Source organism: Toxorhynchites rutilus, chromosome 3, assembly GCF_029784135.1.
Source record: "Toxorhynchites rutilus septentrionalis strain SRP chromosome 3, ASM2978413v1, whole genome shotgun sequence".
Taxonomy (NCBI): Eukaryota; Metazoa; Arthropoda; class Insecta; order Diptera; family Culicidae; genus Toxorhynchites; species Toxorhynchites rutilus.
Genome location: NC_073746.1, coordinates 139,702,956 through 139,729,580, shown reverse-complemented (window position 1 = coordinate 139,729,580; position 26,625 = coordinate 139,702,956). Strand labels below are relative to the sequence as shown.

Sequence of the window (26,625 nt, the reverse complement as noted above, 5' to 3'; positions counted from 1 at the left end):
AAATCTTTTTTATCCTCATACAAACTTCGATTAATCAAAAAAATTTTTGGAAATTATAAGGAAATTCATAAAATTTCATGAACATGACGGTATAACACGACAAACATATTAAAAGAGATTATTTACTATAAAAAAGATTATAAATTAGAAATATTTATTTAAATATCTCGGGAATGGTTGCATTTAGAAGGAGATTGATAATAACCTTTTTTGTTTTAAATCACATCAGAATTCATAATTTGTGGCTAAGAATGATTGCTAACATACAAAAATTCGAAGTTTCGAAAATTCCTAAAAATTCGATGTTCCACAAATTTCGTCAAAAATAATTTTACCATCTTGGGCCCATTTTTTAAATTTCCTACATGACCTCTAATTTATATGAAAAAATTTTAAAAAATATAAAAAAATACATATTTTTTTATATCGCAAATTAAAATTTTATTTTGTAAATAAAGAAAAAGTACTAATTTTTCTTCTCAGTGTATATTTTTTTCAAATTAAGCCAGCAATACTCTATAACACTTTCTAACACACTATTTCGATACGACTCATATTATTTGAGATATAAATTATCCAAGATTTCTCTTACTCAAATCGATACGCCCTTTTCAAATTCCCAATTGCTGTGGAAAACTCATATTTCCTCTAACCCAAACGGAATACACACTTTCATTTGAATCAAAAATACTCATGTTTTGTCATTTGTCGATTTCATTTGGAGTTACTCATAAATGATTTAATTTTATTTAACCGATTTCAAAAAAGTGCCAAAAACAGGATTTTTATAGTGCTTTACAAAATTTGCGGCAATTCTGCAAATATCGCAGTAAGTTCCAATGTTTGCAGGCAAATTTTTAGCCTCATGTATTCTCTAAACATCTGTGGACGTTTCATATTGATACGTTCAGCCGGCCTGGTTTAGATAGCTTACCATCAACACGAATCAACAGTCAGAAGTGCAACGAAGAACTTCAGAATCATTTACTGCTGTTTTTGCATCAAAAGCACCGTGATAATGGGGTAATTTGACATGAATCGATAAAATCCGGAAAGTCATGGCATGGTTTAATGAATAGAGACTTCAGATGCTGCACTGGTCAGCTTGTTTACCAGATCAAATCCCTGCCAAGAACTTATGAGGAGTGGTCGTACGAATAGTAGATGCAGCTTACAAGCAGTAGGAGTGATTTGAAGAGCTTGAACGAGCAGTATCTTTTGCGTAGAACGTTATACACACTACAACATAGCTCAGCTTGGTCGAAACTACCCCGAATGGGATATTCGAACTGATTGAGAACTAAACATGACCTACGAATTAGAAACTTATTGTAATTCATTTGAAATTGATATTAATTTTGCAATTCATGTGAAATTGACGTTAATTTAGTAATTCATGTGAAATTGACGTTAATTTTGTAAGGGAGTGAGAGTTTTTACATCTGGTTCTATAGTTATGAAACACTGGAATATTAGTTTTTGGAATGTTTCGCGCCTGAACACAACAACAAAGTTCAAATGCCCAGTCTCATAAATGAGAATAGTTATTGTGTTCTATACTATATATTCCAATCCAACCGACTTCTTACATATCTCTGGAATTTCTGAAAAATGGAGTGGTTCTATTGTTATGAAACGCAGTGTATAATGATGACCCTCTCATTTAACATATAGATGACAGTATTCGTATCATATTAAGAGGCAACCCAACAAAATTGTGACCGAACTTTTTTGTCACGGTGTACAGATTAGAAATTCATATACAATCAAAATGATTGACACCGAATGAAGCACTATGGTTTGTACAAAAATCGCAATGATTTGACTAGACTTTCAACAGAAATTCAGTTCTAGTCGGTTCAGAATACCCAACTTTTATGGAGATTTCTTTCCACACATTATACCTCATTACCTTTCTTTTATTAGCATGTTGCTGTTGTATTTCAAATCTGACCGTTCACTAATCAGATAAAAATAAAAATATTTGTTACAGACTTTCGATTTCCTCGCAGGCAGCAGTTTGCAGCCGCACATCTATCATCTTTCATTGGATGATTTGTATAAACTGCTTACCCATAATGACAGTTTACAGGTTTTGGTATCATGTTTAAATCAGCAAAAAGACGAAACAAAATCACATCATACAACAAACGAGAGTGAAATATTTAAGATTAATATAAAGAAAGACTCTTGGCGTTCAATTTTGGAAGCGTCAACAAAAATAGAAAATCGTGATTGAAAGTCAGACTTTGTTTTTTTTTAGCGAATCGGTTTGCATTTTTATTCCGTACCCTCACATTTTGTTGACGCTCGAAGAAAACGTCACGCAGATGCATCCAGTTTTTCTTATCAGAAGATCAACCTGCATTTTGTAACATATTCTTTAGCTGCTGCTGTAAATCTTTACTGGGTTTGAATGTCGAATCCAGTCCCTTTTTTTGCGATGTCACACACCGATGCGGAATTTTATTTCGAACGGATATTTCCAAAGGACACGGGCTGTGGATCGATATAATAAATTCTAAAGCGACGATGGCCATTGGTTGGTTCATTCCCTAGTAATATTTTAAGTTGATCGTACGAGAAATGAAAGTTGCGATAAATTTAATTTCGGCCGAGCTAATATTTACTCAGATCGGTATTCACGTCAGCCTGTGCTGTGCCAAACCGTAAATGTCATCATCTGAATATCTTCTACCCTAAAATATATTAAATTTTAACGCTTGTTTCCTGCATCAATATATCTTGCTTCCCTATAACGTAAATTTTAACAGCGCACTTTATTTTTTACAATCAATGTTTGTCTCATGCTGCAATTGGTATTGCCAATTAATTAGTTACACAACTGTCTTGAGTTGGATCTCTAACCGCGGAAAGCAGACCTCGGAAATTCGCCTCGCTCTGTTGTTATAATCGTAGAAAAAAAACTTTTTTCAAGACGACACGCCCACTATAGTAAGCAGGTGGCGAGCCTAGAACATACAATTTCGCAACAAGCGAGATGTGGATAACAGACGAAGATGTTCACGATGCTGATGGTGCAGATGAGTATAATAAGCTAGTCACTGATCCGGAAAATCATTCCCATTCGGTCGTGCCCGGTGGTTTCGATGTTAGGTCCAACAGCACTCGCGAAATGCCATTGATGGCGCTTATTTCGTCAACCATTTTTTGCAGGACCTACAATTAACAAGAAAAAAAAAGGTAATTGGATTCATGATGTGGCTTCTGAAATTTTGATCAATCGGGGGATGATCCTTGAACTGCTTACGGGAAGGGGCAATCGATCTGTGCCAGGTACCGCTGGCACTCCTGTCATGAAATCGTTGGTGATGAATGGTCTCAGAACAACCGATCGCTGACATGAAGGCGTCTTTGGCGCTGGATCTCGGTCGAAGTGTACTGGTATCAGAATAACTGGCATCTGCGAGATCTTTCGCATACACTCGTGTTCCAAAAGAATCTGTTAAATGAAACAACAATATTTGAAACAAACGGCTTTGTATTTCAACTTGCGATGCGGACGTTACCCTATTGACGATGCTATCGGCCTGCCGAATTAGTGATACCACATGTTGAGTCAGGAGAGTATGGGTGATGTCTTGTACCGGATATTTAACCGCATCCCCAAAAATGTAGCATACTCTGTTCACGTTATGCAGGATTCGGGGAATAAGCTTGGCCAGAAACATCATGTCCTGCCAATTGGGCGCCGAATTGCTGCTAAGGCCAACTGCGTAATTGTACGACCGTTTATCACCTGTATAAGCGAAACAAAATTTGAGAAATTGCCAATAACAATAAAATATTCTCCTGTGATACCTTGAACTCCCACACTTCGAATTGGCAGTAGGGTGGCATTTAGTTTTATGCTGCTAGAAATGCGACAGAGTTCATCCTGTTCTTCCTTTGTTGTTGTTCCGGAAACACGATTCAACAGCGCATGCGTTTGCTCTAGCTTATTCTTATAATCCACTATGACTTTAGCTATGACCTGTTTTGTTTTGAAATAGTCAACTTCGTAGTTACAACAACATTCACCAACCAGAAACTTACTTGTGTCTCAGAATAATCCTTCATAAAAGCCTCTTCAGCACAGAGCACGCGAATGGCCAACCCCGGTCCGGGAAACGGATGCCGCTCAACCAAGTGCGCTGGTAGTCCGAGTTCATACCCAAGTTGTCTCACCTCATCTTTGTGGAAGTCTTGCAACGGTTCGATGACTCGCCCCGCTTCACGCAACTGCCGAATCAATTCCGTATCGTTGTGGTGAGTTTTGATTGTATCGGCATTTGAACTAACCAGCGAGGAAGCCGATTCGATTAGATCGGGCCGCAAGGTGCCCTGCGCGAGGAATACTTCCTCCGCGTTCAGATTCAACTCCTTCAGTATTTCGTTCGACACTTTCACGAAAACATCACCGATGATTTTGCGTTTGTCCTCGGGACTTACGGTTTGGCAGAGCATGGGCGTGTCCTGGTTGTACAGCGAGCCCGGAACTTTGATGGTGGTCATACCCCTAGTGAACTTGAAAAATGCATCCTTCACCAGCAGGTCAACACCCAGCTCGCGGAGAGACTTCTCCACTGCAGCACTTTCGTTCTTACGCATAAAACCTTGAAAGAAAATCAGATGATCTTTTACTAAATTGCTTCAGACGATTTTCGTTGACATGGAGCTATGAAGAACTTCTCAGAAAGTCGTATTTCATCAGTACAGATCAACTTACCGTTATCAATATGGACTGCAATAACCTGTTCTGGCTTTAAGGCATTTCGAAGAAGAGCTGCGCAAACCGTAGAATCCACACCACCGCTTACTAATAACTGTAAACATAAAAAAAGGAGTTTGAATGAGTTTATTCAGTTTATTCAGAGTATATTCAAACCGAGAGCGGTTTGTAGGATTAAACGTTATACATAGTTTCACATGTAGAATTGAGTGTAGATTCCATCTTACTTTTCTTAAATAGTTACGATTGCATAAAGTATTGCCATTTCATAAATTTTCAAAAAATCATTTCTCCATTTTGGTGAGCTTACCACGGCAGCACTAAGTGTGATTCAAATACAACATCCACATCACGTTTACGTTCCGTTACGTCACGTTGCGTCAATTATTCTTCCATTCAATTCCTATTGATGCATTCACATACACCAGCAACGGCAAATCGAAGTTGCCGTTGCCGGTGTATGTGAATGCTGGCATTTCTGTTTCAAATACGCAATGTGTCTCCCCCAGGTACATTTAGAATCAAAATATACACCCAGGTATTTGAAAAACATAGAGTGTTGGATCGTTTTGCCGGATAGGTAAAGCTGGAATTGGGCGGGTTCGTGCTTCCTAGAAAAAACGACCATTTCAGTTTTCTCCGTAGAGAATTCGATACCCAGCTTGAGGGCCCACGTGAACAGATTGTTCATGGTATCTTGCAACGACCTTTGCAGAGCGACGGGATTAGTACCCGTGATGGAAATAACTCCATCGTCTGCAAGTTGTCTCAGCGTGCAGTCTCTAGTTAGACAATCATCCATATCATTGACGTAAAAACTGTACAAGAGGGGGCTTAGGCAGGAGCCTTGCGGTAGGCCCATAAAGCTGTAACGAGAAGATTTTGAGTTGCCATGAGAGAAATTCATGTGCTTTTCTGACAGTAAATTGTAGAGGAAATTATTCAGAATTGGTGAAAGTCCACGATTATGAAGCTTCTCTGAGAGAATTTCCATGGAAACTGAATCAAATGCCCCTTTGATATTGAGGAAAACGGAAGCCATTTGTTCTTTGCGAGCAAATGCGATTTGGATTTTTAGAAGATAGCAGCGCGAGACAATCATTCGCCCCTTTACCTCGGCGGAAGAAAAACTGCGTATTTGACAGAAAATTGTTCGTTTCGTCCCACTTGTCCAAACGAAGTAGAATCATTTTCTCTAACAATTTACGAATACAGGATAACATTGCAATCGGCCTATACGAGTTGTGATCGCAAGCCGGCTTGTTGGGTTTTCGTATGGCTATCACTCTCACCTGTCTCCAGTCATGCGGGACAATATTCAGCTCCAGAAACTTGTTGAACAAGTTCAGCAAACGCTGTTTTGCCAAGTCGGGAAGATTCTTCAACAAGTTGAATTTAATCTTGTCCGACCCCGGAGCTGAATTGTTACATGAGAGGAGGGCAATTGAGAATTCCACCATTGAAAAATTCTCATAATCGCATTGGAGCGGAATATCGCGTACGACGCTTTGTGCAGGAACAGAATCGGGACAAACCTTCCTTGCAAATTTGAAAATCCAACGGTCAGAGTATTCCTCACTTTCATTGGTATGGTTCCAGCCACGCATTCTCCTAGCCGTATTCCAAAGAGTACTCATAGCGGTCTCCCTTGACAAACCATTGACGAATTTCCGCCAATATCCACACTTTTTTGCTTTAATCAGACCTTTTAGTTTGGCTTCTAGAGCTTGGTACTTTCGAAACCATTCCACTAATCCAGTTTTCCTGAATTTTTTGAAAGCGGATGATTTTTCAAGGTAGACCTTTGAACACTCCCTGTCCCACCAAAGTGATGGAGGACGACGTCGGAAAGTGGTAGCCGGTACACGTTTTTTTTGAGCTTGAAGTGCGCTATCGTAAATCAAACTTGATATAAAATTATACTCTTCAAGGGGAGGAAGTTCATGCATCGAAATGATTGCTTCAGATATTAATTCTGCAAATTTTCTCCAGTCAATATTCTTCGTGAGGTCATACGCCTGACTCACTGACTCACTAGATTTTGATTCATTGGCGATCGATAAAATTATTGGTAGGTGATCACTACCGTGGGGATCTTGGATTACCTTCCATGTGCAATCCAGGGATAATGAAGAAGAACAGAGAGATATGTCTAGCATGCTTGCCCGTGCAGGAGGGTTGGCTATCCTAGTTGCTTCCCCAGTATTTAAAACTGTCATGTTGAAGTTGTCGCACAGATCATAAATCAACGTGGCACGGTTGCCATCGTAGAGTGACCCCCATGCTGTTCCATGGGAGTTGAAGTCACCTAAGATTAACCGCGGCTCCGGCAATGCCTCGATAATATCAAAGAACTGATGGAGGCCTACCGTAGTCCTGGGAGGAATATATATCGAAGCAATGCAGAGTTCTTTGCCATTGATTTGTATCTGGCAAGCGACAACTTCAATGCCTGTAATCGATGGGATAGTGACTCTATAGAAGGAGTGACGTTTTTTGATCCCCAATAGTACGCCACCAAACGAGTCGTTACGATCTAGGCGAATAATGTTGAAATCGTGAAAAATCAGCTCGTCGGCTGAACAAAGCCATGTTTCACAGAGAGAAAATACATCACAGTTAGAACTGTGAACTAAAAATTTAAATTGGTCTAGTTTAGGGATGATGCTTCTGCAATTCCACTGTATGACAGTGGTCAGATCCTTGACCTCTTGCGCTGAATTAGGCATCGAGGGAAATGAATGCTGCTAAAAAGCCACATTTTTCTTTCAAAAATGTTCTCACAACCGGAAGCAAACATAATACTATGCTTTTAAGAGGATCATTTATATTTAAAGCATTTAAAATATTATCCACAAGGTCTGAAAGCGCAAGCAGGCCAGGTAGTGGCTGTTGCTTCGACCGCGAAAATGGAACAGACGTGTTCGTTGTTGTTCCGGGAAGTGCTGAGGACCCCTGGTTGGTAGCATGACCACGTAAACCGGGAGGTACTTGCTTCGGCCTATTCTCAGCACGTTCAGTTCGAGGCTTCATTCCAACTTGGGAAGTTTCGGTATTCTTTCTGGGGAGTGATGGAAAAGAAGTAATTTTTCTTTTCCTGATGGCACCCTGCGATGTACCGGAACATCCGGCATTGGGAGCGTCAGCAACAGGCTCGTCGTTCTGCAGAATGGAGTAGGGATTGTCCTGTGTCGTTGGCACGGAACTCTTAAGCATTTCTGCAAAAGTCCGCTTGGAACGTTCCTTTAAGGAACGCTTGAGTTTTTCCCCTCGTTGTATGTACACCGGGCATTGAGTTAAATCATGAGGAGTCCCGCCGCAATGAAGACACTTGTGCTCTTTCGCGCAAGGATTCTCATCATGGCTCTCTCCACAATCTGCGCAACGTTTTTTATTGCAACAATAGGCGGCCGTGTGACCGAGTTGCATACATTTGTTGCATTTCATTACCCGGGGTACAAACAACCGAACAGGTAAACGAAGTGCCCCTATTGCAACGTAATTTGGAAGGGCGGAACCCTCAAAAGTCACACGAAAAGAGTTTGTCCGATTGAGAATTCTTTTGTCATTTTTATGTGACACAGATTTCAGTCGATCGCATGCAAGAATCTTCACAGTTTTTAGTGTGGAGTTCTTGAAGCGACCGACACCATCGATTATCTCTTTTCGGGTCAAACCCTTTTCGGTTATTACGCCGTCTATTTCGATGTTGCAACAGGGTACGTATACACGATACTCAATCGCAAAGAGGTCGCAGCGCGTTATGTTGTTCGCTTGGGTCCTGCTTGAGACGACAACTCGTAGTTTGTCTGGCCCCATCCGTGTAATTTCGGTAACGTCAGAAAAATGTTGAGTTAGTTCCTTCGAGATGCGAATGACATTGAGAGGTTTGGATTTTCGTCTAAAGTACACAATGAATGAGCCTTTGGAGCCTTCAGGGTTTTCTTTAGGACGAAAATCCTGTTTCTCGTCGATTTCCTCATCTTCGGAACTATCAACTTCGTAAACAGAATTTTCTACCTCAATTTCTGCTTCATCTTCCTGCTCTTCAGGAGGAGGTTCGGTATCAGAAATATTCAATTGCGTCAACGGGGGGTCCTTTCCGCCCTCAGCCATATTAGAAAAATCGACCAACTGTTCGATATGAACAGAATATAATAATTATCAAAATGAATAAGTAAAAAAAAAATATTATAAGGTTATGCTGCGGATAATATTTATATTAATTTATTTTATTTATATAAAATTCTAAAATGAAAAAAAAGTTCCAATAAAATTTCAACGGTAATGTAACCAAGAAAAAATAGACACCCCTAATGCCAACGTTTGCCGATTTGGTAAACACACAGATGAACAATGGTGTAAATCGAGCACAGATGGTAGAAGGAATGATAGGAGGACAAAAGAAAAATAAACTTATACTTGCCGCTGCTGTGTGGCAATGTGTGTGGCATGTGTGATGAATCTGTCCGAATTGTATCCTCTGCGTCTCGGTCGCGCATCACTTTGAGCTTCGCTCTACTCGCAAGCGCAACCGATGAAAAAAAAACACAGTCTGATTCGATGTGGAAAAAAACACCTTTGTTGGATCGTTTCGAAAACCTGTCCGATCTACTTGCGAGTTATCGAACGAATGAACGTGTATGTGAATGTTTGCATAAGAACTGCTTGGAAGAATAATTGACGCAACGTGACGTGACGGAACGTGAACGTGACATGGATGTTGTATGTGAATCGTACTCTATACGTCAAACTTTATTAAATTTGAAGGGTTTTCCAATAAAAATGCGCAAATCCAAATCCAAATCGAAGGAGGGGTGTTTTGAGATATAAATGTTTTCAATATTAAATTCAATTTGCATCTAAAATCTAATTTTTTCTCAATTGTTCATTAGTTTCACAAAAACTTCGTCAAACATCATATTTTGATATTTTTTTCATCTGGATTTTGAGTTACGATTTTTTTTAAAGATAAACTAATGATTTTGAATACGCCGTTTTCAAAAATCAGTCGCAATTTAAGTTGAAAATATTATGATGAAAATTGTGATTTTAGGTAGTTTCCATCATTAATATCAAGTTTTGAAAAAATAGGAGTCAGCGGCCGGCTGATTTGGCATGGAATTGCTGTGGTAAAAAGTTCCGTAAACTTACCCCTTTCAAAGATGGTCGTTCATTTTTCGGGACTTAGTGACCCCACTCTTTATTATTGTTGCTTGCAACATTATTTCAGTGCTGAACCTGTGAGAGCTCCACTGATACGTCCAAAATCCATCAACATAGGGCATTATTATAATCTAATCAAGAAATCGATACAATCACAATCACTATCACACCGTGCAAATTTTAGTAATTTGTAAATTGAGATAATCTTTTACTGAGCTCGAAATTTGTGTGTTGAAAATTGCATATATTTAAGCGTTACTGAAACGTTTTCCTAAGGAAAGAATCAAAGATGCAATCCAAAGTAAAAGCAAACCAAACAACTCGAAAAACTATGACACTTGCATCGATAGCTTTCACTCAGTCGATGCTACCGACTTGCTCGGTATCTATAATAGTAAAATAGAACTAACGAGCAAAATTCTTATCGATTCGATTTCCATGATAAGGTCCATAGTCGAAAGCTCTTCCAATCGCTTTCCAGCTAATTTTTGATCTTTTTATCTTTTTATCTGTATGCAAATCGTTAAAATCCGTTCGCAGCAAAAATAGTTATTAACGTTAACTTTATTTCATAAAAACGTGACCTGTTTCCTGATTTGGCACCCTTAATGTAAGACGTAGTCCTACTTCAAAAATGTGTTCAATGCCCCCTTCTTTGCAGAAGGTACCTTGAGAGAAGTGGGCTTTCGAGAATTTGAGATGAGACCTGCACCAGGTCTCTTTCTCAAACTAGTAGTTCGCTCTTTGGGGGTGCTACTACCTTCAGAAAATTTGCTGGTTAGCTCGTTTACGATCTTTTCCAGCTCTGAAATTCTCCTCTTTAATTCTCCGATAACAGCCTTATCGGGAGAAGAACACGTTGGTGCACTATTGGTGCTAACTCTCTCAGGAGTAGCACTTGGCGCAGGATCGACTAACCTCGAGGACTTTAAAATGGCCGCATACGACGTTGCCGCCGTTTTGGCCGTCTCGAGTTTCCTTGTCTCCGCAAAGGAAACGTTAGCGTTCAATTTTGTCCTTATAATGTTTTGTTCCTTCAGAAAAACAGGACAACTTCTGCTGTTCAAGCAGTAGCCGTTGCTTCTACAATTCCTGCAAAACAAATCATTTCCGCACTTTTCGATTTCTGGGTGCTCTTGCGAGCATTTCCAGCACACCGCCTCTTTCTCGCACTTCTCAGATATGTGTCCGAATTGGTAACATATGTAACAATGTGTAGGTTTGGGATGTATTTTCTGGTCTTAATGACATCATCAACGCCGTCTTGGTCTGTGCGTTGTTCAGGTGATCATCGTAGTGCTGTCTCCACCTTTCGATCACCTCGTGTTCGTTCGTCTAGATGCCTTCTTCCTTGTTCCTGCACATTTCGAACCGCGGAACAAAGCTTTTGTGTGAGGCGTTTAATTTCTTTAAAAACTTCCGCGATTCTCGAGAACGATGAAGCAGCTCCATCTCCTCACATTGTGTCTCTTCCAGGCGGCGCTTTTTTCCGGACAGAGATGTGTTTGCTGCTTTCGCTTCAGTCTGTATTGTTCCACTTTTGTCGAGTCGCTCGTTGCAGCAATGTTGCTCGTGCTGCATCCTTTTCGTTCAGAAGCGCTCGGCACTCGTCGTTAAACCATTCATTCCATTACCCTCGTTGTTCATACCCGATGACGGTACCTGCTGTGCTGCTAATTGCTACTTTTGAGATATTCCAGCATCTATCGAAAGGGGTAGCTTCCAGTTCATCTACATGTTTATGCCACGATAGTTTCTGTCGTCGATGATATCAGAGAAGTGCCGACCGTCGATCAAAAAGTGTTCAATTTGTGTTTCTGTTTGCTGTGGTGATCTCCAGGTGTAACGGTATTGGAGGCTGTGCTGGAAGAAGGTGCTACGTATGTCCATGTTCTTGGAGACAGCGAAGTCGATAAGTCTTAGGCCGTTTCCGTTGGTTCGCGGAAGGTCGTTGAACCTACCAATTACCGGTTTGAACTCCTCTTAGTTGACTTGAGCTTCCAAATTACCGATGACGATTTTGATGTCGTGTTTTGAGCTGCGAACGTATTCATGCTCTAGCTGCGTGTAGATTTCTTCTAGCGCATCCTCAGTCTGCACATTCTTGCGTTGATCGGCCACCAGCCAATCACCCGTTTCTGCATCTCCCCCATCACGATGAAAGCTGTACCCAGCTCGTGTGTTGCTGCAGCTCTGGTAGATGGTATACCTACTACCTTGAAACGATCACACCAACGAACCTTTCCAACACACCTCCTGCAGCGCTACGATGTTGAGATTATACTCGCAAGAAAGTTGAGAGACAGATTCCACTAGCCGCAGAACACGCAATCATGTCATCCCCTAATGTGATCATACCACAAAGTCAAATCTCTTGAGGCAATACTTTCAGGAACATCAGGAAGGTGGTTAATGAACCCAGAGGAAAATAGATCATCACAAATGTGCACAAAATATAACTCTCTGCTGGTATGATGCGACCCCGAAGTAGATCAGCGTTTATCCTCGGAGATACTTTGAAAATTACCGAAAATCCCATTCTCACACGAAAGATTTAAACTTTTCTCGTCCGGTTCTGCCTCTAGCCTCGCAGCATTCGTTTCGAGTTAAACAGCCAGTGATGAATCTCAAATCCTATCTTCTCTATGGCCAAAATGAACATCTTTGGTTAGTTTTACTGCATCTACTTCTGATTCCTCGTTATAGGGCATATAATCAACATGATGAGCTTTCACTATCACCTCAGCTGCCTTCGGAAATCGATCCTGTAAGCCTTACGCAAAACTTGGCGACCACGTAGCCCCAAATGCTATCACTTTCATCGCATCAATATCTGGGTTACGATCTTCTTAGTCATCTCTTCTTAGGATTTTTGCCATTGTTGATGAATCCCCGTCACTCTAGTCTCTAGATCTCGGCAAATTCCACATTCGAATAAATTCCTCAAAAAGTTGGGTCTCTCTTAGCTCCTCAATGTTCTCGTAGCTCTGGATCAAGGCGCCTCTATATATACCAGGTGAAACAATCATATGAAATGCACTTTCAGCCATGTTGGAACAGCATCAGAACGCTGCCGGCGGCTCTCTACAAACTGCTACACGCTTATTCGAACGATGCCTACTAAGTTCGGCTTTCGCGAATTTGTGTGAAAAAGAAGGGATGATTTTGTAGAATTTCATTCTCATTTCCACTACTCTCGCATGTGAAAATGCAAAAATGGTGTATCCTAGCAATAACAAAACAAACAACCCCCGCTCCACAAACCGTAATCCCCTTCTTATTGAAGTGATGATGTTGCTTCACCTGTTATACATTAATATAAACGCCTTGCTCTGGATGTGCTTCTTCAATATTTCGTTCAACTCGTAATCTCGCTGCGCATGCTTTTTTAAACACATCCGTCATCTCATGGCCATAGCCTTGCTGTCTCGTAATACGATTGTATTATCGTACCGCCTCATTCTTTGACACATATTTGAGATTCTGTTGTTTGTTTTTGCCTGTAGTCTCGGGTCGTGAGAACTAGGCATGTAATCAACGCAATCTACAATAAAACGACATGTTTACATGCTGAAATACACAAAAAAATTCAAAACAATTAAAAACATTGAAAAAATTGATTGCCACTACCCGGCTAGCGTAAAATGTTGGTGGCAACACAGTTGCCACCTGCCCGCCTAGCGGTAAACACGTGATGGTAAAAAGGATTTTTTATATTTGAATTTTTGATGTTTCAACTAAAACATCTAATGAAACTCATGACCAGACTCAGCAGGTCCTAAACAGTTCATATGTATTGAAAACCTCAACAAATTGACTGTTTTTCAAGACTTTTCGGGAAAATAGCTCTTGCTGCTTTAAATTAGGATTTGTTAAGACGAAAATTGCTCCAAAATGAATTTTTTTTTTTATTTTTTCGAAATGCTGCTAGATATCAGAGCTAGTTGCCACATAAAGCTAGAAGTGATAATTTATTGTTAAAGAGAAAAAAAATAAAATCGTTGGTGGCAATATAGTTGCCACTACCCGTAAAAGGGTTAATCCGCAGATTCTACTTCTTTCTACTGCTTTTGTACGTGGTTATGCCTGAGAATATGGGCAGCTCTTCCACTCGTGCTTGCTGTACCGCAAGTTACTTACAGCGCGAACATCTCGTCAACAATAAATGAATGAACAAATTTGCGGCTCTGAATCAACTTCACGCGATTAAACTATACTCACCAGAACCTTACTGTTTCCCACGCGTTCCTTTATGTAGTTCACACACTCCGTTTGTCGGTTACTGATGGTGAAGCTTTGCGTCAGTCCACAGATATCGAAGAGAAAGTTTGAAAACATCTGTTTACCATTCACAGTTAAATCCACCTAAAATTCGACACGATAAACAGATTAATTGGCCGTTGCCAAATGATAAAGCTCAACGTTTTCTTTGTTCACCTCTGGGTGGAACTGAACACCGTAGATTCGCATCTGTTCATTATAAACACCTGCTACAATTCCGTTGGAGGAGTATGCGCAAGTCTTCAGCTTATTTCCTACCCGGTCGATGCTGTCGCCATGTGTCAGCAGTACTGTCTGAACCTGTGTAAGGCGGCTATGTAATAGAAAAAAGTGTTAGAGTCTATCACAACGTACACGAGCAAGCTACATAATCATTTTCGAAAACATGTAATACAATGTGTAGCTTCTGAATAGTTTGCCTCTTATTTCAGAAGATGTTCCTAGTATCTATACATTTACTGTCGGAGGATTGTATCAAGAAGTACTGAAGACTGAAATAATACTTCTTTTCTTATTCCTCCACAGAATAAACTAACGCGGTTTTTCTTTAAACTAAGAACAGACTCACCTGAACAAAGGGCAAGTAGTTTCTACTTCGATATTGTGCTCGCCGTCTTCGCGAATGTCCGTTTTGTCTACCGAGCCTCCGAATTCCTTATTAATGATTTGCATGCCGTAACAAATGCCTATAATTATACAGAACTTCTATCACTTGTGAAGGGATACAACAGACGGACATCACACACTCACCTAAAACCGGTAGTCCTATTTTGAAAATATCAGGATCGTATTGAGGCGCATCGTCGGCATAGACCGAGTTGGGACCGCCGGATATGATTATTGCCCGGTAACCAAGTTCCTTGATCTTCTGGGCGGATGTATCAAGGGGTAGAATATCGGATTTGACTTGCAATTCACGAACCTTTCTGTCAATAACCTTGAAAAGAAGCATGTGTTCGAATACAATCAGTATCATGCCATCGTATTATGCATCGTTAGATGGATATAATATACCTTGCCATATTGTGCCCCCGCATCCAGGATTACCAATCGCTCGTTATGTACTCCACCATTCTCAGTTGGTCCAGCGGATTTGTTCAGCGCGCTCATTTCTTGATCGTTACAGCACTGATAAATACAGAGACGCGAAATTATTCTCAGTGAATGAGGTACTTGAACGGAGAAAAATAAAATTGTATTATCACTTGTCACTTTGAGCAAAGATAATCTTTTTGACCTATACGCATGAAACTACGTCGAATGATTTTTACTAGTAGATCTTTATGAGGAAACAATCGATGTGGAATTTGCAATAATTTGTTTGCCATTCAAATTAAACATGGAACCCGTTCTAAGCTGACTACTCCGATCAATCTAATCGCTGTGGAAAATGTTTACAATTTTTTATCAACTGACAATTTTTTTATATATTTAAAAAAAATATTATTTTAATAATATCCTAACAAATATTCAAAACCACCCGGCTAGAGGTTGAAGATTTTAAAAGGCTCGGAGATAAATATCGAAATATATCTACGGATTGGCCAGAAGTTGATTGCAACAGCTATGTTACACAGCCGGTAGCCTCGAGAACGCAAATTAAAAACTAATTAGGGTGTCTTCTATTCTAGAAAAATCAAACATGTAAAACCTTCCACCCAAAATAATTGATAATAGCTACAATATTGTTCGAAATCAAGGTATTAGATCGGCGAGCATAGACTAGACACCATATATAGCTATGCAATGTCTGGTGCTTCGTTCATAATATGCAGTTCTGTAGGCACATTACAAAAAGGAACACATTACACAAAGTCCTCTCTCAGGCTCATCTCCAAGTTATCAAAAATATTTAAGGCTTCATAACCTAGAGCGATTTTCATTATATTTTTTGCTAATTAGTTTGATAATCTTATAGTCCAGCTTCAGCATATGCAAACTGACTCTAATGAATTCATCAAACCTGCATTGAGTAATACGTGGTGGAATCTTTTTTTTCTCCTATTGCACCATTTCGATCGTCTCCCAAAGGTCATTGGTGTAAGAATGAAAATATTGCTTATACAATGCTAGTGCAAGGTGGGGACATATCCAAAATACAAACTACAATTACACGGAAAAAGATACGCAAGAACATCCAAATTCGGGAACTCCGATTGATCCTCTCCGTTTCGTCGCCACTTCTATTGCCACTGGTAATCCTACGTGTCTCTCTGGGGCTACAGCCACCAGGCTTCGGCTCCAGTTCAGCAAGACACAATGTTCGTCACTATCCGTCTGCCTTTTGAAGAATCTTTTGGGATAATAACACACGCGATTTTATCTCCAACACGTTCCTGTCAGTGTATCTCAACTGAACAAGAACTTTTCTCGGGCCACTGGGTTCTGGGTTTCAATTGTTTCAAACACAAACTTTGCGAAAAAATAATTCACACCGATTCATCATCGACAACATCCTCACTCACACACACCCTCCACACGCTGTTCCCTCCACGGCAACATCATACGTTGGGGTTCAGTTTCGGCTCGGTGCGACATCTCATTCCTTGCATGTCATCCTTGTTGCTATTCTTTCACTCTCTCTCTCTCGCTCTTATCGCCAGCTGACACTTCTAAACTAAAGAGGCTTGCACGTAAAGAGATGCGGTCTCATCTCACACTGAAAACAGATTGTAATACTGCTTCGGCTTGATAAAGACCGGCGTTTTTAATTCTATGCAATCTATATAGTTCAAGCTAGAGATGGGCAAAACAGTTCACTTTGATGAACGGTTCAGTCACTAATCGTTCATCTAAGTGAATCAGTTCTTTTGAACCGTTCTTTCGCTCTTTCGTTCAGCAGTATTAAGAACAACGAAATGTTAGCTGGAACCCACCACCAATAGACAGCTACTAATTGATATCGTTGGATTGGATAGTGTACGTATGGGACTTATATTTTTGAAATTTAGTAGGGAAGCTTATCTTTCTTCTTTAAAAGTAGCAAACTGTATGTGAAAATATATTAATCGGCCGACAAAAGTATATGTAATAATTTGATGCGCACAAAGTATGCGCAATTTTTCATTTTTTCTGTTTGGACAACACACAGGTTCCATGTTCAGAGAATTCAGAGAAAAAATAGAGCTGCGATTTTTACTAACAATCAATCATACAAACAATCACGATAACACGTACACGCAATAGGCCAAACAATGGATTGAAAGCAACGAAAAAACTTTTTTTTCAACTTGCCCTCACTATTAGATTCTATGTTTACCCAATTCAAGAATTGCCCCAACTTCCCCCAGGTTTTTTTGATAATTAGGAAGTATATGCATGTTACGCGGAATTGAAAGAATACATGAAATTGAATTTTTTTTTCGGGCTTTAAAACTACGAAAATCTAATTTAATTTTTAACCTGCAATAGAGTATACCTGATAATAAGTAAACCCTGCGTTACACGCATTTTGCTCATAAATGACAATATCGCTTTATGTTTCTTGGAAGCGTTTTCGTTATATTTATCCATTCCGTCCAGCGCAAATCAGTTCAGCTGCACTTGTTCGTTCGCAAACAGTTCGTTCTCAAACAGTTCACTCTCAATCAGTTCTTTCCCATACAGTTCACTCGCAAACAGTTCGCTCTCCAACAGTTCACTCGCAAACCGTTCTTTCGGAATCAGTTCGTTCACAAACAGTTCACTCGTAATCAGTTCGTGGGGAGACCTACCGTTCATTGAAAAAGAACGACCGTCCGTTCACTCTTCTCGGTGAACTAGTTCTTTCGCACCGTTCGTGAACGGTTTGCCCATCTCTAGTTCAAGCCATCGGTGGTTGTGAGGCAAGCCATTAGGTCGTATGAATAAAAAAAAGTATTTACTTATTCTGCCCGTTTCCAAGTAAAGTAAACTTTCCTAGTATTTACTTGAATCCGTATGAATAAAAGTTTACTTTATTAATTTGATTTTCGAATTCGAACATAGTTTTTACTTTGTCAAACATCTATCAAATGATTGTTTAGGTTTCGTTTCAAATCGTTTTTTTTTTGACAAAGCGTGAATTCGCGATGAAAAAGGAATAGTGTCGACGTCTGGTGGCGACTTTCAATTAGGGACCATAGTTTGGGTCCCTATCTCGTTAGTGTAATACCTATCATATTAGAAGACACGAAGCCAGTTTTCAAATTTGAATGAAAATGTTCACGTCATGTTATTTAATCACTTAAAACACTTTTTCCCGACTTTTATTTAACCCTTTGTCTATACATTTCCAACATCATTACTGAAACTTTTCACTATAATATAAAGTTGTCTTCAAAAACAATATTCGTACATGATTTTTTCACCACCTGCAAACAAAAGTGTTTTTCATTTAAACAGAATGCCAAACTGGTACGGAAAGGTTATTTTTCATTCATAATTTAAATTTTAAAAACGTGTTCATTCCGCCTGAAAATCAATCAATTTTTTTACGCTCCCCTAAACTAGTAAACGAAGCTCAATGCCATCAATGCGGATCGTTAACTTGTTTAGCTTCAAGCGCAAGATAGCAGCATTAAACATAAATCGGATATGACATCAAAACGAATGATAGTGTTTTCAGATCCAAAGTATGCTCATGAGCATACTTGATAATAACGAAGTAAATACTTGGTGAATGCTGTTTTATTCATACGAAATCAGCTAAACATCCATTTTCGAAAAGTAAATACTTTGTTGTTTCTTTTATTCATACCAAACGTAGTAAAAACATAATCTCACTGCTCGACTGCTCGAATGAAGTAAAGTAAAGGTGAATTTTGTTTTTATTCATACGGCCTATTGACTACGGAATCGGCGATTGCATAATTGTTTTTTCTTGCCACTTGAAAGTTTTAGAGGTAATTCAATCACTAAAGGCAAATGTTTCCAATGCAATGTGAATTGTGTACACATTTTCCTTCATTGTACAGGGTTATCCATTTTGTGGTTAAATCTTTAGATTTCGATAATTTTTTTTCCATTTTATTGTACAGGCAAACCTTTTCTTGAGCGGGGAATAGGAACCGCACAATTAAAATCGCAATCGTATAAAACTTCACCAGTATCTTTCAAAAATCGTTTTGAATACACAACTTGGAAAAAACTTTTTTTGTGCGGTAGATAGGGACCGCAAAAAAAAAATAACTCAAATCCAAGCTGTTTACCGTTCGATTTCCTTTTGTTTCCCGGCTTTGCGATGGGACGGTTTGCCTTTTCAGTTGCGCGTGGATGTGTTGTGCTTTTAGTTGCATGTCGAACTTGTTGCTATTAGAAATCATGTCATGCGCAATTTAAAGAATTTGATGGAAGGATAGAATTGATTCAAGGAGTAGATCATTTAGACGCAAATATGCAAAAAAATGGAACTTCGTCAAATATCCTTACCTTAATAAACCGCACAAGAAACGCTAAAAAATCGCACAAAAACACATTCCTGTAATTAAATTTGGACTCTTTTTTTTTGGAAGAATTCAAGTTTCGGTCGTTGGAAATTGTCACGTGAATAGAATTGTTTGCATCACGGAAACAATTCAATACCCTTGATTCACATTATATTGGCGGTCAATCACCAAGATTCACCGAAATTACGTGATTTTGGGAACTAACACGATTGAACTTAAATAAACATAAGACATTTAGCCACGGTGAAATGATCATTTTTGCAGAAAACATACAAGACATTGAACAATAAACTTGTGCAATTGTCATTATAATACCTTAGAAATATTATTCGATCTTTGTCTGCACTATAAAGTAAATTAAAAAAAAAATCTTTTTCCTAGTGGTATTCTTGATATTTGCGAGAAGAAAGCTAAATGTTTCTTTCTTTTTTTTCTTTTTCTCTCTCTCTCTCTCTCTCTCTCTCTCTCTCTCTCGATGTCTTGAGGACCAGCCGGGTGCTATGATTGATGCTAGGATCGTTAGCAAAATCTCAAGCAGAACTGTCAGTGGGATACCCAATTCATATGAAAACAAAGGGAAAATGTCAGTGGGATACCCCAAGACGGGTCTATGGTACTAGGTGAGGCCGTTTCGTCACTAAGTTGGTTAGGGGAGCGGTATATGAAAACAGTACGGAAGAAAGCAGAAGGGGAATTTTTTCCTTGAAGTGTGAAAGAGACAGACTGATCACGAGCGAGCTTGGGCACAAGCGTATTGTGTTTTGTTTACAAACAAAACACAGTAGACTTCCAAGATGGCTGAAGAGTGGTTTTAGCAAGTTGGCCCACCTTAGGATACACTTCTACGCGCCTTGGGATACCCGATATGTTGGCTCCTGTCAGTTCAATGGGGGTTCTCTAAAGACGTCACCCACCTAGTGATCCCCGATTTTTGAAATTAATCGTTCATCCACTAATCGAATACTTTTAAGCAGTTTCTTATTCGATACGATTAATCGATCCAAATAATCGATTAATCGATTAATCGTCACACTGAGAGAAATAATTAGTTAGACTAATATTTCTCATTTGTTAGAAAGCCATCTGGAATCAAAAAAGTGTTCATTACGTCTGAAAATCAATTATTATCTTTTACGCTCCCCTAAACTCGTAAACGAAGCTCATCTCGCATCGACGGCATTGAACTTCTTTTAGTAGTTTAGGACGTGCTCCCGTGGCCGAGTGGTTAGCGTCATAACTAACATGCCGGGTGTTCGGGTTCGATTCCCGTTCTGGTTGGGGGAATTTTTCGTCAAAGAAATTTCCTCCGACTTGCACTGTGATCACGCGTATTCTAGAGCTTGCCACTCAGAATGCATTGCAAGGCGTGTCATTTGGCATAGAAATCTCAACTAAGTACTAATAAAAATGACGCAAGTAATACTACGTTGAGACGGCGAAGTTCCTCTAGGAACGTTAGTGCCATTAAAGAAGAAGAAGAAGAAGTAGTTTAGGAGAGCGTCAAAGATAATTATTGATTTTCACGATAAAACTGCAGCGGCTGTACGGTTTTTTTGCTCTGGGTTTGAATCGATTAATCGATGTAAATTATTCGTTCGCTTCGATTATTGGTTGTGCAGTATTCGTTCGATTAATAATCGATTTCTGTAGGAAGTATTCGATTAATCGATTAATCGAACGATTATCGGGGATCACTACACCCACCTGTTGAGGACATTAGAAAAAAAAATAAAGTGAGCTCTCCGCATAATGGGACATTTTAAGTGCGGCTTTACTCTTCAGACTGATGAATTCTCGCTGACTGAAGCGAGACTAGAATAGAAATCACAAACGATATCTTTGAATGCGCTTAACTGGTGCAATTTTTATGCAAGGGCGAAGCTAGAGTTACAAACGTTTTCGATCTTTCTAGCGCTGCACTCACCATGCATTGTGTCTAGAAACAACTGAATTCTGCATCGCTATTCATTGCTTGCTTGCTCGGGACTGGGCTTTGTGGGACGTGGGATTTATATTTATATAATATTACATTTCAAAAAAGTGGTTCGTCACTCGGACACGACATTACTTCCATTCTGAAAGAAGAATATCGAGGTGAAAATTAAACTCCTGGTCTTTAGCGTGAGAGGTACGAATGTTGACCACTACACCAGATCGTCTCCCATGATTTAAAAATATTCATAAGTTCTTCATTGTGTGGCAAGTCAAAACATGGTGTGACCAGTACAAGTCAACCCGAGGCTTTCTTAACGATGTGTGAGATTTATCACTCGTTCATAGAAAATATTTCATTTGCGACGAAATCTCCTGAACAGTTTTCAGTACATTTGCGTCTTATTATTTATTAGAATACCTTCCATTGGCCGGAGAACAACACAGTAGGTATTGAATGATTTGAATAATACTGCCTGAATTCAGAAATCTACTACCATTCTTTAGATATAATTTCGTTTCGTCTATCTTGAACGACGGATTTTGTTGTTCGGTGTAGCAGCGTAATTGGGTATTATTATAAGCGGGTTTGTTGAAAAATATCGCTAGATAGAATATCGAACGGGGAAAATGTGCGATGGACCTAATGCTTGTTTTACACTCTGTCCAACTTGTATTAGACCAAGCTCTCTGACTGGGAAAAGTGCGATTCACATACAACATCCACGTCACGTTACGTTACGTCAGTTATTCTACCATGCAATTATTACGAAAACATGCACATACACCGGCAACGTAACGGCCCGTCAGCATACGTTCAACGAAAACGACCGGCAGGATTTGTAGAAAAGAATAATTGACGGAGAGGGACGGTTCCTTGGGTTTTTGTCTGGGCTTTGTGTCTCAACTTTTGTTTTGATTTTGGTTGTACAGTCCTTTAAATAATTGAATTCAATGATTTTCATTGATTTTTTTTCAAAATTTAAAACTGATTCTAGGCATGCTGATTCGAAAGAGGGCATTGCAATTGGAAATTGTTGTAGGTGGCACCACCATGAACATTAACTAAATCATTCGTTTGACATTTCACGTGACGGTGCTGGTGGAAGCATTGACTGCATGTGTGAATTGGTGGAGACGTTGACGGAACGTAGACGTTCTTCTCCGTAACGTTCTATGTGAATCACACAATAAGCGAAAAGTAGTTAGAACAGCTTCGAACACCTCAAAATCGCTTATGCAAATAAGAAAATCTTTGAATTCAAATGTTGCCCGGGAGACAATTCGTCAAGTTTTGGAAAAAGTCTATACTTAAAGAGGCCTTGAAAAGTTAAAGCTCCTGATCTTACACCATCTCACATCGGAAGACGTCTGAGTTTTGCCAAAGCTCACGTCTGTTCATGTGAGCAATGGTGGGGCATGGTATGTTGTGACGAATATTTTCAAAAGACATACATTTTGCTATATACCATAACGAAAAGTTCTTCAATGTATAGGTTTTCTTCAGTGACGAAAAAAAGTTCAATATGGATGGTCCTGATGGTACCAAAGAACTAGTTCACTAAAGTGAACGGTTGATCAGTGAACGGTTCATTAAAGTGAACCGTTTTGCCCATGTTTGTAAGGTTTACATTTTTTGAGAACGCAACATATCAATACGTCCAAATTTAACGTAGTCAGCTATACGGTTGTAATGTAAATAGTATCATAAACTACAATTGATAAAAGTTTGAAATTTAAAATTCAAATATACGGCACATCAAAACTAGTATTATTTGACAAGCTACAGTTTTGGGTAGACAACCAACCATTAACAAATACGGACAGGTAGGAGATTACCTTGTTTTGCTTTTGTTTCTAACATTCATTTCTGAAACCAAAATATGGTGGCTCCCATGGCCGTGATTTTTCGCTTCTTCCGACTTGCACTGTGGAACACGTGTATTCTCGAGTTTCCCACTAGAAATACATTCAAAGTGTATGCTTTTGGCATAGCATTCTCAGCAAGTACTTATGACTCTATCACATAAAGGCAAAAAGTTGAATTGCATTCGTATTTTTTTTATATTTTATAAATGTTTTTTCCACCCCAAGACCCGTTTTCATGTTCGCTTCACACAAACGAAACACAAAGCTTAATGTAGTCAATGCGTTTTTTTAATCCAATCAAAGCTAGCTCAAATCGAGTCGGATTGATTGCAAAATACGAAATTGTGTTCCGTCCGGGTGATGCTGACTCGATAAAATTTCAGAATACGGGTGGATACTACAAACTAAGCAGCTAATGTGTCGCGCTTTACATTAGTCTGATATTTTCTTCACTTCTTATCATATAATTGCTTCCATTATCGATATATAACTGAAGTTAACAAGTTAACAAGAGACAAACCAATGAATGCACTGATTTAAGTGATTTGTTAACAAAATATATCTAGGCTAAAAAGCTGAGATGATGGCATTTTCAGAACAAAGTAAGTAAAATAGGCAGTGAGGAAATGTTACTAAACTAACCAAAGCAATATTGCGCTATCCTCCGTGCTTTTGTCAAACCACCTGTAAATTTCAGTGTTTTGCGTGTTTTGGCATTAGCTTCAAATTTCAAGCTAGTGGCGGTAAAACAACTTACGCAAGAACCAAAAGCGAAAAGTGATTGACTGTCGTTCTTTGAATCTATTGTGGCAGGATAGCTCATGTGAGCTCGGAAACATAGGATTTCTTTGAGACTCAAATCAAACTTGCAATTATAGTTAACATAGATTCTATTCAATGGAAATAAACTAAAAACATGAAGACAAAAACACACGAAACACTTAAAAAAAATTTTGATTTCAGAAATTATTCAACGATGAGAATACATAGGACCACATTTTGTGATAGCTACTTTCCTATCCCTAAACAGAATCCAACTCCTTTCTTACATGTCGGTTGGAACACAATTTTGTCGATAAAAAACACTGAATAACAGCAAATATGGATCTTTTACTTGTAGATTTAATAAACAACAAATGTTTCGAGTTTCGTTTCTTTAGGTTAGAACAAACTATATTTCTCATGTTAAATTAAAACTCACCTTCTTTGAAATCCGAAAACCACTATCTGTCGTGGCGATATGTCGAAAAAAACTCCTTGTCAATAGTTCTTTATGATGGTCTAGCCAAATTTCCGGTGAGTTTTCACTGGAGAAAATTCGCTCAAATTCAGCGATACAGTGAAGGGAAATCCGCTCCGGAAATGGGTCTTCCGGTAGATTTGAATAAGGAAATATATAACAACTAATATTTGAAGCGATCTGCGAGTTACTGCTGTTGTTGATGGTCACAAAACACCGTAGTTGAGATACACAGAAACGCCATTCACACGATGATGACGATCGCGATTAATACACAAAACTTCACCACACAACGAGGAAAAGCACCGAAACATAGAACAAATGAGCTATACGTTTGACAGTAGACTCATGAGCAGGATTGCAATATTTCTTTCTCGCTTCTCTCGATTGACAAGAACGACAAGAACAGTGTAGCATGTGCATTCAGTCGGAATCGGTTCAAATTTTATCTAGAGCAGTAGGTGGTTGAAGGAGACGTGTTAGGGTATAGATACACTGTTTGAGCGAAGCCAAATATTGAACACTTTTTGACAGATGAAATTTGATCAGTGTGAGAGATCAAACCCAATTGACATATGTAAAAATGTATAATGAAACTTTCTACTCTCTATCACATTACTAGACCTGAATGTATTTTCAAAGTTGAATGTAAATTATTGCTAGATTATTTCTGAAATATTTTGAACACGTAGTTCTCACCTACCATTTCCGCTAAAACTAAAAAATCATAATATCATATTGTAAAAATAAAGAAATATCAAAATCATACCATATTGTTCAATATTTCTTTAGCCACTTACAGAAAATATGTCACTTTACCACATAGAATACATATTGGATATGAAAAAGTAAATTTTCATTTACAATGCTTATTTTAGAAACGTGTTTATTCTACCCGAAAATCCATCATATCGATTTTCAGAAGTTTGTTCTGTATCGTTGTTGAAAAGTTATAAATTGGTACTGTGTGAAGGTGAAGCCAGAGCGAATGCGACACGCGATGCTTTGCGAAATGAACGAGGTTTCCAAAGCGACATAATGACCAAAGTAATGTAAAAGTATGTAACCAGAAAAGTATAATTTTAGAATGTATGATCACAAGCAGATTGTGGAAATTTGAAAAAAGTATGCTACTTACGTATGAACGCTATCGGAACGCAAGTTAGTAAGTTGGTTCTGAGTTTTTTTTACTATAAAATTTATTTTGAGCGTAAAGTAATAGGGGGCGAAGCCCCCATCTAACAAGGAAAGGAACCGAGATGATCCCAATCCTTCGAGGTGACGCAATCCGAGTAGGCCGCCGACCCGCTGTTAGAAGCGGCGGCCACTCTCAAGCAAATCTGTTTTCATTAATTGTTAGATGAAAATTTCAATCCCATAACATTGGCCTCACAATAAATTTCATGACGAAAAAATAAATTCATAATGAAAATAACGCTTCGGTGGCGGTAACACGTAAGTACCAATGCTACATACTGACACTGTCACTGTCTACCCTAATTTGTATTGTTAATATAAGAAAATTGAGAAAAAAACCAGCTTTATTTCCATTTTTATTGAATTTTTTTCCACATCCCGATACAATAGCACGACCGCATCAATCGATCGATTAATTCAAATAATCGAATATCTATAATTTTGTATCGAACAATGAATGTTCTAAATATGAATACATCGAATAATTCCCAGCAAACATTAAATCGCATAACAAGCTCAAATATAACATCAAATGCCCTAAATTTTGGTTGGCATATAGTGCGCCTAACTGGCATATGCATGCAAAAGTAGAGGCCACCCAGCAAACATTAAATCGTATAATTTTGCACGTGCCAAGTCTTACAAGAAATCCGAACAAATCATAATCGCATATGATATCAGTCAAAGTATGTATCGTGTATATTTGAAATCGCATAAAATGTAAAAACTTGACCAAATCAACCAAATCAAATTAAGTCCAACCAAATCAAATTAAGTCGCAATTCGATATAATAAACATCAAT

General features: G+C 38.8%; 1 protein-coding gene across 2 annotated transcripts; it reads right to left on the bottom strand.

Moving 5' to 3' along the window:
- Positions 1–1,913: 1,913 nt before the first annotated feature.
- LOC129777532 (GMP synthase [glutamine-hydrolyzing]) lies at positions 1,914–24,950 on the bottom strand. Of its 2 annotated transcripts, none has more exons than XM_055783848.1 (12): positions 24,587–24,950; positions 15,194–15,307; positions 14,930–15,116; positions 14,748–14,865; positions 14,336–14,492; positions 14,120–14,263; positions 4,730–4,826; positions 4,057–4,616; positions 3,823–3,994; positions 3,531–3,760; positions 3,272–3,463; positions 1,914–3,180 (listed from the first exon to the last, which is right to left on the bottom strand). In XM_055783848.1, exons 2-12 carry the CDS (start codon positions 15,287–15,289, stop codon positions 3,079–3,081), a joined length of 2,055 nt encoding a protein of 684 aa, XP_055639823.1. In that variant the 5' UTR covers positions 15,290–15,307; positions 24,587–24,950; the 3' UTR covers positions 1,914–3,078. The 2 variants fall into 2 exon arrangements, with proteins under 2 accessions (XP_055639823.1, XP_055639822.1); XM_055783847.1 differs by lacking the exon at positions 24,587–24,950 and adding an exon at positions 16,293–16,680.
- Positions 24,951–26,625: the final 1,675 nt, after the last annotated feature.

Coding starts and splice junctions, on each gene's coding strand:
- LOC129777532 (XM_055783847.1), bottom strand. CDS start 16,316: ATGTTCTTGCGTATCTTTTTCCGT. Junction 4,827..14,119: donor TGGGAAACAGTAAGGTTCTG/GTGAGTATAGTT, acceptor TTATGTTTACAG/TTATTAGTAAGCGGTGGTGT. Junction 3,181..3,271: donor CAGATCGATTGCCCCTTCCC/GTAAGCAGTTCA, acceptor TGTTAATTGTAG/GTCCTGCAAAAAATGGTTGA.